At 50.4% G+C, this 16,197-nt stretch overlaps 1 protein-coding gene across 1 annotated transcript in view; it reads right to left on the bottom strand.

Annotated features, from left to right (window-relative positions):
- ACAN (aggrecan) overlaps nucleotides 1–16,197 on the bottom strand; it is a 39,963-nt gene continuing 23,766 nt past the window's right edge. The window contains exons 12-17 of the mRNA XM_049905976.1: nucleotides 8,119–8,232; nucleotides 5,029–5,187; nucleotides 4,500–4,582; nucleotides 2,824–2,968; nucleotides 697–879; nucleotides 1–71 (exon numbers count right to left, since the gene is read on the bottom strand). Of these exons, the coding sequence (XP_049761933.1) occupies nucleotides 1–71; nucleotides 697–879; nucleotides 2,824–2,968; nucleotides 4,500–4,582; nucleotides 5,029–5,187; nucleotides 8,119–8,232 (755 nt within the window). The remainder of the gene's footprint in view (nucleotides 72–696; nucleotides 880–2,823; nucleotides 2,969–4,499; nucleotides 4,583–5,028; nucleotides 5,188–8,118; nucleotides 8,233–16,197) is intronic.

Raw genomic sequence — 16,197 nt, forward strand, 5'->3', positions numbered from 1 at the left:
TCAGTGGGCGGAGCTGGGGCGGCTTCTTTTCGGGGACCTGGAGCTCCGTAGTCGGCGCTTGTAAGCAGAGGCTGCGGGAGAGAAAGCGATGGAAAAGTATTGCGAACCACTCTGGGAAGAAAGTGAGGCCGACCCTAGTTCCTCCCCGCCTTGACCTTGTGCAGGTGGTTCCCCTGCCTGCAGAAGCCATGAAGGCAGCCTGGAGCTTTCTCCTCTTCTCTATTTTTGGTTTCATTTTGAAACTCCTGGAGCCCTGGTGGGCAGTAGTTAAGAGCTGGCTGCTAACCAAAAGGTCAGCAGTTCAAACCTACCAGCTGCTCCTTGGAAACTCTATGGGGCAGTTCTACTCTGTCTTAGAGGGACATTATGAGTCAGAATTGACTCCGCGGCAACAGGTTTTGTTTTTTTTCGAACCTCAGTGGCCTAAGGGGATTCAGGCTGGTGCTGGAAAGGAAAGCAGGCCACCAGTTTTCTCCTTCATCCTCTCAGGGAAGGTCAGCTGTTCCCTGGCCCAGGCACCCACCCTCCCTAGGGGCAAGGGGCAGGATTTAGAACCTCACTGCCCCCTGACTGCACCACCCTCGCTCAACGCTGTGCGTGGTGCAGAGGGCTGGCCACTGGGGCTGTGCTCCAGGGCAGAGAGGAGGCCATTCTGGCAGAATCAAACCCTGAGCCCAGCAAAGGGGCGGTGCTCACGGTCTGTGCAGGTGATCCGAGGCTCCTCCCAGTGCCCGCTGGGCTGGCACCGAATGGTGGGCACATGGCGCTGCACAAAGCCCTCGGTGCACTGGTACCGGACCAGGGAGTTGATTTCATACCGGTCCTTCTTCTGTCCAAAGGTTCTGGCATGCTCCACCACAGGGGGATCTCCGCAGGCCACTAGGGGACAAACACCCCTTAGAAAGGGCTCTCCTAGCCTCTTCCATGGTGACTCACCCTGGTCATGAGCCGGTGGAGCCACCTCTGGCTGCGATGAGACAGCCCAGAGCAGGACTCCAGAGTTGGGAGCAGCTACTTGAAGCTGAGGTGCTGTAGGAGGGACACTGTGTCTCCGCACCCTATGGTGAGCCGTGACTCCTGGCAGAAGGGCATTTTCATGCATCACTAAGAATTTGGAAACCATTGGTCTTAACATCTGGGTCCCCCAGTGATATAGAGCAGCAGGAAGGAAGTAATAAGGGGGTTCTTAGCAAACTCTGGAGTCCCTGGGTGGTACAAACAGTTAACACGCTTGGCTGCCAACTGGAAGTTTGAGTCCACTCAGAGGTGCCTGGTGATCTACTTCCAAAAAACCAACATTGAAAACCCTATGGAGAGTAGCTCTGCTCTGACACACATGGAGTCACCATGAATCAGAGTTAACTCAATGGCAGCCGGTACTGGTAACAAACTGTGGTACCTCCACACAAACCCAAACCAAAAAACCAAACCCATTCACGCTGAGTCAATTCCAACTCATAGTGACGCCATGTGTGTCAAAGTGGAGCTGTGCTACGTAGGGTTTTCAATGGCTGTGATCTTACAGAAATAGATTTTCCGTGGTGCTGTTGAGTTGAGTGGATTTGAACTGCCAGTCTTTTGGTTAGTAGCTGAGCGCAAACCATTTGCAATATCTGGAGACCAGAGTACATTCGTACAACGGAGAATCACTCAGCGATGAAAAGAAATGAGCTATGGGGTCATGAGAAAACATGGAGGAACCTTAAATACATGCTGCTAAGTGAAAGAAGCCAGTCTGAAAAGGCTACACGCTATTTGACTCCAACTATTTGACATTCTGGAAAAGGCAAATCTACAGAGACAGTGAAAAGACCAGTGGTTTCCAGGGGTCTCAGGGGAGGTGGAGGGATGGATAGGTGGAGCGCGGGGCATTTTTTTTGGCAGTTAAACTATTTGGCATGATGCTGTAATTGATGGATGGGTGACATTATGGATTTGTCAAAACCCATAGAACCATACAACGCAGAGAGTAAATTCTCACGTACACTGTGGACTTTAGCTAATAATAATGTACCCACATCAGGTCCTCCGTTGTACAAACGTAATGCAGGAATGTTAGACGTTAATAACGGGAAACTGCAGGAGGAGGAAGGTAAATGGAAACTCTGTACTTTCTGCAAACCTAAAACTGCCCTAAATAATATAGTCTGTTAAAATGAAAAAAAAAAAGGGGGGGGCCTCTTCAGGGGATGAAGAGAAGACAAGAGGGAGGGAGGAATGAAGGGAAAGAAGGTGAGACCAGGCAGACGGCTGGCCGGTAATTTATGAAAGCCTTCAGTGCAGGAAGAGTGGGGCCTGAAGGAGGCCTGGGGGCGAAAGGCCATGAGCAGGAACAGGTGGGGGTGTCCCACCAGCACCTCACTGTCCACAAACTTCAAGCCGAGTTCTCCGGGCCTCTGGGATCAAAGCCTGACAACTCTGACTCTTGGTGACTGATGAACTTGAGAGCCCCAAAGAGAGACCGGCCCCCAACCCATGTGCCATTGTGGGTGACTTCCTGCGGCCTACATCCAAGGGACCTTGTGTGTGTGTGTGTGTGTGTAGCAGGGGATTCTGTCCTGTGAACTCCACCCTCTTTCTGTCCCTGCCCACGGTTCCCAGGAGTAGGCTTGCCCTTGCAGGATGCTTGCCCTGGGGATGTTGGTGCTGGGAGAGCCCCCCCCGCCAAACGCCCCAGATTACCTCCGATCTGCTTGTTTGACAGATGAGGGGACACCAGCAGCTAAGACAAGGTGACTTGGCCCAGGCCACACAGCCAGCCAGGACTAGGGCCTGAAGTCTTGAACCTATTTGCTTAGGATCCCCTCCCAGTCCCCTGCTTACCTGTGCCTTTTTTACACGTGAAGGGTAGGAGGTAATTGCAGGGGACATCATTCCACTCGCCCTTCTCATGCCAGATCATCACCACACAGTCTTCTTTGGTAGTAAAGAAGTTGTCCGGCTGGTTGGGGCGCCAGTTGTCAAATTGCTGCAGGCATGGAGAGGGGAAGGTATGATGAGAGGGCAGGAGCAGCTGCCGCCTGGCCCAACTCCAGCTTTCTCTTCTGTCAAGCCTCTTCCTTGTCTCCTTTCTCTTTTAGCCCAACTTCTGACTCATCCAGGAGCAGCACAAAGGCTGTTGGGAGTCTGGTAAGGGTTGTCTGGGGCACCATGGAACCCACGGGCCCTCGAAGGAGCTTGTTACACAGCCTGGCTCTGGACCTTTCCCGGAGTTCGGACCCTCAAGGATTCACAGTCTTGTTAATGAGCTGATTGTTGTTGTTAGCTGTCCCTGAGTTGGCCCCCAACTCATGGTGACCCCATGCACAAAGGGAAGAAATGCTGCCCAGTCCTGCACCATCCCCACGATCGGTTGCAGTTTGAACCATTGTGCTTCATAGGGATTTCTTTGGGAGATTCTCAGAAGATGGTCAGGTCTTTCTCCCTAGTCTGTCTTAGTCTGAAATCTGTTCAGCATCATAGCAACATGCAAACCTCCACTGAAGGATGACACTCCCCTTTTCATATGGGCAAACAAAGGCTCACCCCAAAGGCTGTCTTGTTTGGGCTGGACTGAAGCGCTGAACCATTGGCTCACACTCCAGACTCTGCCCCAGGCTCCTCCCTCTAGCCTTGCTTGGAGGCAAAGATAGTCTCCTTTCCTCTAATTTAATTGCTCTGTCACATTCATCTCTTGCAGCGAGCCTTCCCTGAGCTCCTGCAGCATTTACTGCCCATACACTTCATTTAAGAGCCCTGGTGGTACAGTGGTTAAGCGCTCAGCTGCTAACCGAAAGGTCAGTGGTTCAAATCCACCAATCGCTCTGCATGAGAAAGCTGTGGCAGTCTGCTTCTGGAAAGATTTACAGCATTGGAAACTCCGTGGGGCAGTCCTACTCTGTCCTATAGGGTTGCTCTGAGTCGGGATTGACTCGATGGCAGTGTGTTTGGTTTGGGTTTACAGGTCATTTAAGAAGCTCTGGTTGCACAAAGGTTAAGGGCTCGGCTGCTAACTGAAAGGCTGACTGAACCTACCCAGCGGCTCCTCGGGAGAAAGACCTGGCGATCTGCTTCTGTAAAGATTACAGCTAAAAAAAACCCTATGGGGCAGTTCTACTCTGTCACATGGGGTTGTTATGAGTCGGAATCAGTTTGACAGCACTAACAACAACAACAACATAATTCATTTGGTATCTATGTTGCTTTCTGTCTGTCCATCTGTCTCCTTGAGTAGATTTGAGTTCTTTGTGGTCAAGGAATCTCTCTAAAGCTTTTACATTTTCCTCAGGGTGGCTGGCCTTCATTCATCCATTTCCTTCCTTGTGCTGTCATTTCTTCAACCCGTCCAGCCCTGTGACACAGAATGAATGAGACACATCCCCGCCCCCGTGGGTTGATGGTCCAGCAGGTGTCCAGTGAGTATTGGGACATGGTTTGGATATTTCTGTCTCTGGTGGTCTTCGTCCCACCCCCTCTCCTCTGGGCCACCAGCTCTGCCTGGTGCCCTTGACATGACTCACCAACGGGTGTCCATCTGACCAGCGGAAGTCCCCTTCAATGGTCCTGTCGTTCAGGCCGATCCACTGGTAGTCTTGAGCATTGTCTGGAGAGAGGACACAGGTGTTGGGCAAGGGGCTGGGCACTGATGGTGCCTACAGACTAGGGCTCATGAAGGGGGGAGGGAGGTGGTGGGCTCCTGGGAGTGTGCTCACATGCCTCTGAGGTCTTTAGAAGACTCTCACACATGCATGCTGGGAGTACACCTTGGCCACCTTCCCAAGCTGCCATGGGCTGGTGACAACCAGAGGGTTAGGTCTGGGTGCTGACTCTGACTGACGGTGGGCTGGCCTGGGTGCAGCCAGAGCTTCTGGTCATCAAGACCTCTGCCTTCTTCCCTTAAGGAACTCCAGCTGGGCAAATGCCCTTCCCTCCTTCCCATCCCTCCACACCTGCAGCCTCACTGGGGCCAAGTCTGCTGATTTCTGGTGAGTGAGGCCTTTTGCCCAGATGGCCACCCTCCTCTCAGGCCTGAGGCCCCACTGCACTCACTGTTGACAAACTCCTGCTCCTCGGGGGTGACGATGCTGCTCAGGTGTGACTGGTGCTCCCGACACAGGCTCTCGGCATCCACCCAGGTCTTGCGGTCGGAGAAGTGGCGGTAACAGTGGCCCTGGAACTTGGTCCAGCCCTCCTCACATACCTCCTGGTCTGCAATACAGGTCAGGAGCATGAAGGGGGGCCCGAGACCAAATGGGGAGGGCAGTTGCTGCCAGTTTGATGGCATGAACCCCTATATTCACTCTACCTTAAATGTCATGCCCTCAAAGAAGGGAGAGGCCCAGCTTATGTTGTAAGTCAGGAAGGCCTGGTCATGACCTCTGAGGAGGTCAGTGCATGTTCCTTCCTTCTGGAAAACCACAGGGACCCTTGTTCTCCCTGATGTTGCCCTGGTGATGCCTGGTGTGGAAGGCTGGTACCCTCTCATTCTTCAGGGTAAGCACAAGCTTGCAAGCCAGGTAGAAGGAGGGGGGAGGGTGGGCAGTTTTGATGTTTAAGGCAAATGTGGTTCAGAAGCTCTGAGGGGCTCCAGGGAGAGGAGGTAGCTGGGGGCACATAGGTGGAAGCGGCAGGAAGGGCAGTGCAGGAGACATGACATGGAGCTGGCAACTTCCTTCCAGCAGAACCCGGGATGGTGACGGCGGAGCAGAAATACATCTCCTTTGGGTCCAAGGAAGGCTCTGAGCTCTGAGAATTCCACCAATCAGAGCTGGCTCTAGCTGAGCACACGATCTGCCTCTGGGGCTCTGTCTTTGTGTGTGCGTGTTAAATGGAAGGGGGGAGGAGCCCATCCACTCACAAACCTAAATTTCTAATAGGTCTCAGTTCTGGAGAAGGGGCTGGTTTGGACAGCTCTTGGGCAGCGTGGGGACGGAGGCAGGGCTTCTCTTCCCAAATCCGCCTTCAGTGGCCCTGGGATGGGAGCTTTAAATTGATAGGAGTATTTACACCTTAGAAATTGGCAGATGCTACACAGCAGGGCTCCCCCTCCCTCTGTGACAGCCAGTTGTTAAGCATTTGCCAGCACGCCACTGGACAGAGGGGGTTCCAAGAACCTCTCTTCCTTCTTGCCCGGGAGTCTCCAGGGTGAAGGGCTGCCCCAGGGGCTGAGTGCAAGGCCCTGAACCCTCAGGCTATGTGGCAGCCTCCCTGATTAGGCTCCCTCCACAGTGTGGCTGTCCCAGGAGGGGAAGGAGTGTTAGGCTGAAGAGGTGGATTTTTGGCAAAACTGGAGGAGAGACACTTGGCAACAGCAGCCTGGGAAGAAAGAGGCAGAGCGGCAGGAGGGGCCTAAGGCGGATGCCTCTGTTTCGGTGGCTGCCAATGCCTTCCCCAGAGGGCGAGGCAAAAGTCTGGAAAGAAGGTAGGAGAAGCCACAGCGGCAGATCAACACATGAGGAGACCAGAGACCTCATCCCAGGATGGCATGTGGGGCCATTACCTGGGCCACCTTGGTGTCTAAGGTTTGAGCTGGGCAGGCAAAGCTGGGAGTGCAGCTTCTCTGGGAAGGGACCAGGGCCATGCAGGATGGAGGTTCTGGGGAAACAGAAACAGAATTTTGGGAAGGCTGGAAGAAGCAGCAAGGCCAGAGCCAAGGCATGGGCCACCTGCGGGGAGGTGAGGGCTCTGGATTGGAATGGGCCAGGAGATGCAGCCTAGCTGGGTGGCTCCTGCACCGTCCTCTGCTCCATCAGGGTGCAGAGCCCTGTGAGGGCTCTGTCTCCACTCCAGCAGAGGACCCCTCTCACCCATTCGGAACCTCAAGAGCTGTTGTCTGCATGGACTTCCAGACAGACCCCTCTCCCTTGTGCCAAATGTTTTGGCAAGCTGGTGAGAGAATCCTTTAGCTTTCCACTCCCACCCTAGCCAAGGCCCCACGCACCAGTTTCTCAGGGTCTTGGGGTGAGGATGGAGGGTGGGTGGCTACAGGGGAGGAGGAGAATCCAGGCCTTTTCTTTCAGAAGCCCCAAGTTCCTCCACCAGTCTGTAGCCTTGGCAGTGCCTCCAAGGGATATGCATCCAAAACCACCTCCTCAGCCTGCTCAGATGTCTTCTGGAAGCTTCTGGGATGTTCAACTTGAGAATTCATTGAAAATGGTTTTCAATTCACACTTCCGTTCTGTGTGGACCATTGCTATAACGTTCTGAAGCCCCATTTCTCCTTTTCTGAGTTGGGAAGCCCCTGAGATCCAGGAGGATGGGGGGAGTCTAGAAAGCACCAAAGGTGAGAGAGGTGGGGGCTCAGGCTGTCCCTGGGAGGGCTCCTGGCACACAGCTCCTCTGGTGGATCTGGCAGCCCAGCCCAGGTGCAGAAGTGGAGGGTTTGGCAAGACCCAAGAGAGGAACTTCAGCCCCTGCCTTTGCATGAGGCTCTGTTCTCTCTGGCCAGCCCTTTGCCTGGCACGAGGTGGGGATAAAGGAAGCATGGGCTTGAGTGGCACTGACATGGCAGTTGTCATGGGGGTGATGAGGTGGAGGTAACATGCAGCAGTCCCTGCTCATGCATGACTTGAGCATGCTGGTGACACCTGGGCTTTCAGGTAGACAAGGAACAGCTTAGCCAGTGTGGCATGGTGGTTCCCAAGGCTGTGGGAAGGTCCCATGGGCAAGACCGTAGACAGGCACATGCCCATGACCAAGCTGCAAAGATCCATGGCTGTCATCTGGAGAGTGAGCCAATTCTTCCCACCCCACAACTTCCTTCAAGACAAACGCAGGGAATCAGCTCTTCCTTAGTCTGACTTACACACCAACCTCAGTGGTGGAACAGCAGGTCTGAAAGCCCTGGAGAAGGTTAGTGTTTTAAAGGTTCCCCAGAGCCCCACCTTCCAAAGTGCAGACTGGCTCAGCCTGCACAGCTCATCCGTGGTCAGATCACCTAATGCTCTAGAGGAGAGTTTTCAAGGGGAACAGCAAGAGGAGTGAGTGAGTGGGGCAGGATTCTCAGTAGTGGCCTCTGGAATGGCTGTTTGGATGGGCCTTGGGGGCCAGGGCCTAGAACCTGTGGTTAGAAGGGAAACGTGAGGGAGGAGGAGAGGGTGCAGCAGTTAGTAACATTAGCTGAAGCCGAGACGGCCGTACCGATCTCACACAGGTCCCCTCCGTAGCTGGGAAGGCATAAGCATGTGAAAGAGTCGATGGCATCCACGCAGGTGGCTCCATTCAGACAAGGGCTTGAGAGGCACTCATCAATGTCTGCAAGAAACCAAGGGCCACCATTAGGACTCCTGCCGGCAACTCCAGCTTTGGAAACACTGTGGCCTCCTTATGGGTGGCAAGCCCTGTTGCTCTCCAGAGCCCTGGGAGGAGACTGGCTGAATTTTCTAAGAACTGTTGCTGCTGCTGCTGCTGCCGCCATCTTGGAGTGCTGAACCAAAGATCCAGACAAGGGTTTTCTTGGATGTGTGTTATTCTTGACTGGCAAGCTTGGAGTATTGGAATCAGGTTTCTCACTGGGTTGAAGAGATCTTGTTCTTCTGAAGCCAAATGCCTTTTGTGAGAGTGAGCATGGAGGTCTTCCAGGGTATCTTCTCTTATGACTATTTCAAGAAGGCACGGGATCTGAACTGGCTTGGAACATAATGGTGAGAAAGGACACTGGACGTCAAGCTCTTGAAACTTGGTTAGAGGACTTTCTCTTTTCCATCTGGGACATGGCTTCCTCTGTAGTTATAAACCAGGGGAAGACAGCAAGGTTCTGCAGCACTAGAATGAACAGGCTAGAGGGGGCCTGCAGAATGTAGGCCAATGAGACAACGGTGGCATGGGATATTCGTCTGAGACTCATTAGATTTCTCCGGTTGCAAACACTTCTTTGCCTTTGGTAAATAAGATTCTAGAGTATCTTCCAAAGAAGAAGCCAGGATCTCCTTCTTGGGAAGGGACAGAAACCCTGTCCAATATTTCCCCACTGAATCTCCTTTGGGCTTAAGGTCTCAGAAGTTGGACATCTCCAGTAAGTCACAATTTCTAGAGGGTTTCCATACTGGCCAGTGGGAGACAAGCCTTTGAAGCTGGTGAGGCAGTTAGTAAGTGGCCTCCCACCAGCACCAGCCTGAAGTGTTCCCCATCAGCCTCTTCTTCTCAGGCAGGATCTTCTTCCCTTCTCTTCTTCCAGTCCCAAGGTGTGCTTGTGCAAATTGAATTGGTAAGTCATTAACCTTTGCCTCCAATTTTCATTGATTAGCCAAGGTCAGAATTGTATCACCTAATCTGGTCTTTCTGCATCTTTTAGAGAAACCAGAAGACCTGGAAAGATCTCTTCATAGTTGTACTCCAAAGGCTCTTGCTGGTTCTTTCTGGTTTTCCTCCCTTGGGAACACTGTAAAAGGTATTGTGGACCTCCTCTTCCCAGGAGATCAATGAAGTGGTGTACCAGTGGCACCATGATATGTGGTTTGAAGATGCTAAGCCTTGGTAGGTACAGCCACACTCACACAGCCATCAGGATCCAATGAGGTATCTACAGGTGGTTTCCATGTGAGCAGCTAAGCCCTGTGCAAAGAATAGGACCCCAGAGTCCTAAGTGTGTTCCAGGACTTAATTCTTGCCTCCCACGAGCAGACCTGAGACCATTAAAGTCAATCCTCTGATAAGCTGGACAAAGCACTTTCCACTGGATCCTTATAGAGGCGATGCCTTGTAGACATCTTTTAGGCCAGAGCTGGGTTTCTGCAACAGGTGACCTGAAAATCTCCAGTCCTCAGGCTTCTCTTACTTCCCACGAAGCTCTAAACTTCATCTCAGGGAATGTACAGCAGTTCCAACAATTTCAAGTCTAGAATCGTTCCAAGCAAACCCAAAATGCGTGGAGGAATGAACTGAGATCGCAGCATGCACTTGGATTCCCAGCATGCACCAGGATTCCCAGCAGCAGCAGTAGCAGCAATAGGTCAGGCCAGTCGGCAGGGTGGAAGCTAGGGGCGGCTCTCCTGCGTCAGGAAAGCTACTGTTCTCTTTTGTCCATTAGCGTCATTATGGGAAGCACCGGGCGAGGGGAAATGAAGCAAATGTAGGCGCTAAAGCAGCTGTATAGAGCAGGGGACAGGAGTGGCCTCTGGGGACAAGAGCCAGACGCCAGCCCTGGGGTCTCTGGCCAACCCATGCAGGAGGGCTGGAAAGGTGGAGGCCCCGAGGGAGGTCAGGCCAGGCAGCTTCCAGGTGTCCCAGAGGCTTGTTTCCCATCACTCAGCTCTAGGTTGCCGGGCCTAGGGGGCCTCAGTTGTTTTCCTTCTGTGTCGGGCCAGAGCACAAGATCTGAGGAGGCTGCCGGGACTGAAACTCAAATAACCAATTCCTGAGCTCAGAAGCTGCTTTTTTTTTTTTTTTGCAGGGTCCTGAATTTACAAAAAGGGGGGACAGAGGGCCACAGTTCTGAAGACCAGAAGAGCCTTCAGGTGCTGCCGGGGTGATTCTTGGAGAGGCACTGTCAGCAGTGACAAGAGGCCTGGGTACCCTCAGGGGGCTTTCTTATTGGCTACTCAGGCCTTGTGGTGCTTCATCTCTGCTCCTCATTTGGCCGGAAGGGCCACAGTGGCCTTGTGTTATCCACCTCTCTCTGTGAAGGCAGCAGGAATAGCCCTCAGACACCTCAGGAGCCAAGAGAAGAGTCGAGCTTGGCCCTGTGTGAGCTCAGAGCAAGAGATCCCAGACAAGGCAAGAGCAGAGCGGGTGGAGGAAGGGAAGGGGCTGTGGGCAATGAGCTTACTTCCTGAAGGAAGATAGGAAAGGAAGGAACCAACATCTGTGAGGAACCTTCTTGGGGCAGACGCTATGTCTCACACACATTATCTTCTCAGCAGCCCTGTGGCACAGACATCATGATGGCATTTCACAGGCAAGGAAACAAGTGAAGTGACTTGCCCATGTGCTGGTAAGTGGGGAGGTAGACTGGAAGAGCTGGAGGACTCAGGAAATGAAACAGGAAGTTGGGCCTCTGCCCATGTGGAGGGACACTGGGTGCAGGACTCTTAGCACCTGGCACCATCTCTGTTGCACCATGATAGGAGGCAATGGAGCATAGGCTTACCTGTCATTGTTAGCAGGGACTCTGGGGAGATCCAGGACTCTCAGGGTCCTCCTCCTGCTGCTATAACTAAAAGGGATATTCCCGACCAAGGCCCTCCAGCTAAATGATCTCCAGGTGTAAGCTGGTCATTGCCCATGCTATTTCTACCTGGTAAAGGCTAAGAGAGTAGAGATACTTGCAAATAATCATGTTGGTGTCTGAATGAAAGACTTCAGGCCTCTATCTAGAACAGGTTTTATCCAGCTTCTGCCTGGGTCAGAGCCCAGGACCTCCAAGTGACTGAGTTTGTTGGCTCCCAGAATAGGCTAGATGAAGAGGGGCAGCAGGCATTTTGACCGACATGGTGCCCAACTGAAGGTGTTGCCACTCATAAAGACTATGCTATGAATAGTATCCTTCGTGTTGTTTAGTGCACAACCTGTGTGGCTGTCTGTGGACTCTGAATATAACTTCCCTGGACAAGGATGGGGGAAAACTCCTCAAGAAGCACAGAGAAACCTTCTTTACTCAGTGGATGCTCTGTACCCTGTAAAGACCTAGGGTCGATCAGGATGGACAGGCCTGAGGAAGTACACTCACTTTTTCATTGGGTCTGTTACATAATGGAGGGAAGGTATGAGAAAAGCCTGTGTATCTAGCCCAAGTTGCCTTTAAAATAAGCATCGTTAATTAAAAAAAAAGTATTTTTATAGTTCTTTATACTATTTCAAGTCCTTCTACTTAAAGGTTGATTTTGAACGTAACTTTAATATCTCGCTTCTTAGATTCGATTAGTTGCCTGTTACAATCTGCCCAGGGACTTCTTGGTCAAGTCAAGCATCAGTAAAGAAGGTATCATTTGTATTTTTCCTTGTAACCCTGGATTTTCACTTGCTTCGAAAGCATTTCTTTCCTAGGCATAAAAATTTCACTGAAATTAAAAAAAAATTTTCCCTAGAGGAAGAGTAAGTATCAGATCATAGATCAGAGTGCCAAACCTAGAAAGCGAAAAATGGCAGCGAAACAGAAGGAGACTGAATAAGTTTTAAAAGTTCATGCTGTTCTCACTGAGAAGCCAAGTGAAGTCCACACAGTGCCAGGGAAGACCAGGAAACTGGGTAAGAGATGTGCTTAGAACAGTATTTCTCAACCATGGCATTAGAATCACTAGGATAGGTTTTTTTGTTTTTGTTTTTGTTTTTAAATACCAATGTCCGAGTCTCTCTCCAGACCAACTGAATCAGAGTATCTAAGGGTGAGGCCCAGGCATGGTGCTTTTTAAAAGCACTTTAGGTGATTCTAAGGGGTAGCCCGGGTTGAAACCTCGGAGTTGGAAGTCTAATTCCCATAGGCGCTATCAGCAATGAAGGTGGGAACCGTGCTGCTGGTTTTCAGGTGGGTCAGATTTCTAGAACAGCCCTGATTTTAATTGCTAAAGAATTGGAGTGGTCATTAGTAGATGTGTATTTTGATGTCAAAATTACTGATTAATTACTGAGACTATTGCCCTGAGATGTTCTTCACACCTTGATCCAAAACTAATCACTGAGATCACCGTCTAGTTAAATAACAAATAGGCTCAAAAAATAATGAATATCACCCATAAGTGCTGTGCTCCTTAAAAAAAAAAAATCGTATGAGACCAAACGATGAACAATTACTTTAAAATGAAGATGAGAATATAAGTGGGCAGGGAAACTAGATTAGTGGAAACTGAACAACCAGAATGGGAATAATGAGAATGTTTACACATTGTGAAGAATGTAACCAAATGTCACTGAGCAACTGGCGTAGGAATTGTTGAATGGAAACCTAAACTTCTGTGTAAACCTTCACCAAAAACAGAAGAAAATATTTTTTTAAATGTACTGATTAATAATTTATCAAGAAATTGTGGAATATTGACTAAACAAGATGGCAGTAATTGTCAAATATTTTCTTTGAGGACTAAATACAGCCTCTGATCCCCTTTGCTGATGGAAGTTTTCCTCAAGTATTCATATATTCGCACAGGAATAATGCTACATTTTAAAAAATACCCAGGCCCTACAGCCTCCTGGGTGGTGCAAACAGTTAGCAGCCATGGACTAAAAGGTTGGAGGTTCGAGTCCACCCGGAGGCACCTCGGAAGAAAGGTCCAGCCACCTACTTCTGGAAAATCAATTCTACTCTGACATACATGGGGTCCCCGTGAGTCAGAACTGACTTCGACAGCAACTGGTTTTTGGTTTGACGGCCCCTCAGGATGACTGATCTGTGGTCTTTTTAACAACCTGTAGTTCCAGAATCGACTCGATGGCACTGAGTAGTGAGAAGTTCTGGTTTCTAGCACAAAACAACTGGTGGCTCACCCACAGAGACCGGAAACTATCTGCAGTCCTTTCGAAAGCACAGTCATGAGCTATATTGAATAGCTATATTGGGATCATGGAGGGGCGCAGTCATGGGGGTGGCTTAACAGTTTTGTGCTGGGCTGACCCTTGCCACTGGCTCTTTAGAGATGAAGATTTTTCTCCCCCTTGGAGAGCTGGGGAGGAGGAACACATATTGTTAGTAAATGCTTCTTTTGGCTTGATGCTGTACAAAGATGGTCTCAGTCCTTACAGCAGTGGTCCTCAGCCCCGGGGTGGACGTGATCATCACCTGGGGAGTTTAAAAAGCCCCAATACCCAGGCCACGATCAGCACCTGCGGGCATGGGACCCAGGCATCAGAAGTTTTTAAAGCTGAGAACCAGTTCCCTTTATCCCTACTTACAAATGAAGAAAGTGAGGACTTGGCTGTAAGTGTTGAATCGGACCCCTCTCTAATTCTGGACCCCTCTCCATTCTGGTTCCCCTGAAGTCCGGGTGGCTGCTACCTAGCTTTTTGGGACCATTACTGTGTTCCAGAGGGAGTTCTTTATTTAGCCACGTGTGTTAAACATATGAATTAAGACCTCAACTCTTGATCTGACTCACTTATTCAGTGGTGTGGGGAAATTACTTATCCTCTGTGTGTTCCAGTTTCAAATGAGGGATGTTACCCAGCTATCGCAGAGCTGTTTGGGGAAGAAATTGTGGGAAAGAAAACCTTTCGGAAATATACATGCTTGTCCTTACAGCAAGATAGCCAAGGGCCACTTGTCTCCTAAAACCCATTGCCATCGAGTCGATTCCAAATCAACTAATTCTGCTAATTTCAGGACCACCTAGGACACCAGCCCTGTTGTGGCTCCTGATACCTAAATTTACCTGATACCAGTGTGACATTTTTGCCTCAAGTATCAGGTTGGGGACAAGAGTAGCTAAGAAAAGTGTCAGGAGATGCTAAAAGGGGGAGAGGAGGGGCTCCGGTCCTGGAGGCTGCCCTAGTTCCTGGAAGTCCTATTGGCGAACTGAGACTGTTCCTTGAACTGAGCTCCAAAGCGCTTCCACTCAAGATGAGCTTCCCCTTCTCTCTGTATACCCATGACAGTAGGAAGTGCATATAGACAGTGTCCACCAGGGGGAGCTTCTCACAGGACAGTGCTCACACCTGTGGCTGACTCAGGAGTCTTCTCAGCCATGGCTTGCAGGAAAGCGCACTCCTAGGGTCTCCCCAGGTTCCGGGTGGCACAAAGGGTTTACACATGATTAGTAACCTAAAGGTTGGCAGTTCAGACCCAGCCAGAACTGTTGTGGAAGAAAGGCCTGGTGTTCTGCTTCTGTAAAGATTATACCCAACAAAACCCTATGGAAGAGTTCTACTTTGTAACATATGGGTCACTATGAGTCGGAATCAACTCTGTAGCAAGGGCCTCTCCCAGTTTTCTTCTGGGGCAGCCTCTTCCAGAATGGAGGCATCACTCCATCCTTCCATCAGGGGTGGCTAATGATCCATCATGGTAAAGTTTTGGCCCCTGAGGTCACTAGGGTCCAATGAAAATATTTTCCCTTGGCAATTAGGCTAGGACCTTCCTAGGCCACCATCTCTGGCCATGAAGGCACAGGTGTGCTCAGATCACGTAACCACACATAAGCTGAGGCTGACCCCAATGGGGGACAGAGGGAATATATAGCCACCCTAATGTCTGTTCATATATACATATATATTTCCTGTATAGTGCATATGTACAGTATATTTATATTATGAGTATATAATATATAATGATATGGTAATTTAAATATATATTAATATATATATAAACATAGAATCATCCTTCTTTGTGTATGACGTAAAGGCTACTGGAGCGTAGTTGCCCAGTATGGTTTACCTGATAAAAAAAAACAACATAAACCAAACCCATTGCCGTCGAGTCGATTCCGACTCATAGCGACCCTATAGGACAGAGTAAAACCTGTCCCACAGAGTTTCCAAGGGGCGCCTGGTGGATTCAAACTGTTGATCTTTTTGGTTAGCAGCCATAGACCACTTAACCACTACGCCACCAGGGCTTCCTGTTTACCTGATAGTGGTTGTTTTTCTCCCAGGATTCATTTCTCCATTTTTACATGCGTCCTACAAGAGAAGCCCTTTCATGAAAGACCCTGGGTCTTTGATTCTGGACTTAGGAGAGAGGCTTAGGACAAGGGGCATAAGGCAGGGAAGAGAGCTAACCCAAGAATATGAGCTTGGCGTCAACTGGGCATTTCTTCTCTCGAGGTAGTGATACTGAAGAGCCAAAACATCAGCAGGGCCAAAGACCTTGGGTGTGTGCACGGACTGAGAAGTAGATTCCAATCGTGTCACTTTGGGGCCACTTCCAACCAGAGGACCCCCAGTTCCTCTCCCAGGCCCCATCCTCACAGAGTCCCACAAGTGTGTAGCCTGTGGCTAAGGACAGAGACCCCAGAATGGTACGTGGCCAGAAGAGGGTGCCCTGGGTCACAGCTGTCCTGTGGCCATGACCCCCTGAGCTACCACTGAGGTAAGCAGCTCTGTCTGTCTCATTCCATCAGGGCAAGAAGGAGCCTGAGGCCCACCCAGACCCATGGACAGGCCTCAGCTGCTTTCCTGGTGGGGTGTACTTTGCGAGACCCTAGTTTCCCTCCCAGGGGCAGAGGGGCGTGACTGGCTATACCTGATACTGACCCAGGCACAATATTTCTTTGAGGTCTCAAGTTTTATCTTCAAAATCCAAGCACATTTTGCATTCTACTTATAAATCACCAATGGCGTGAGAGAAAACAAATT

Source organism: Elephas maximus, chromosome 13 (genome assembly GCF_024166365.1).
Source record: "Elephas maximus indicus isolate mEleMax1 chromosome 13, mEleMax1 primary haplotype, whole genome shotgun sequence".
Taxonomy (NCBI): domain Eukaryota; kingdom Metazoa; phylum Chordata; class Mammalia; order Proboscidea; family Elephantidae; genus Elephas; species Elephas maximus.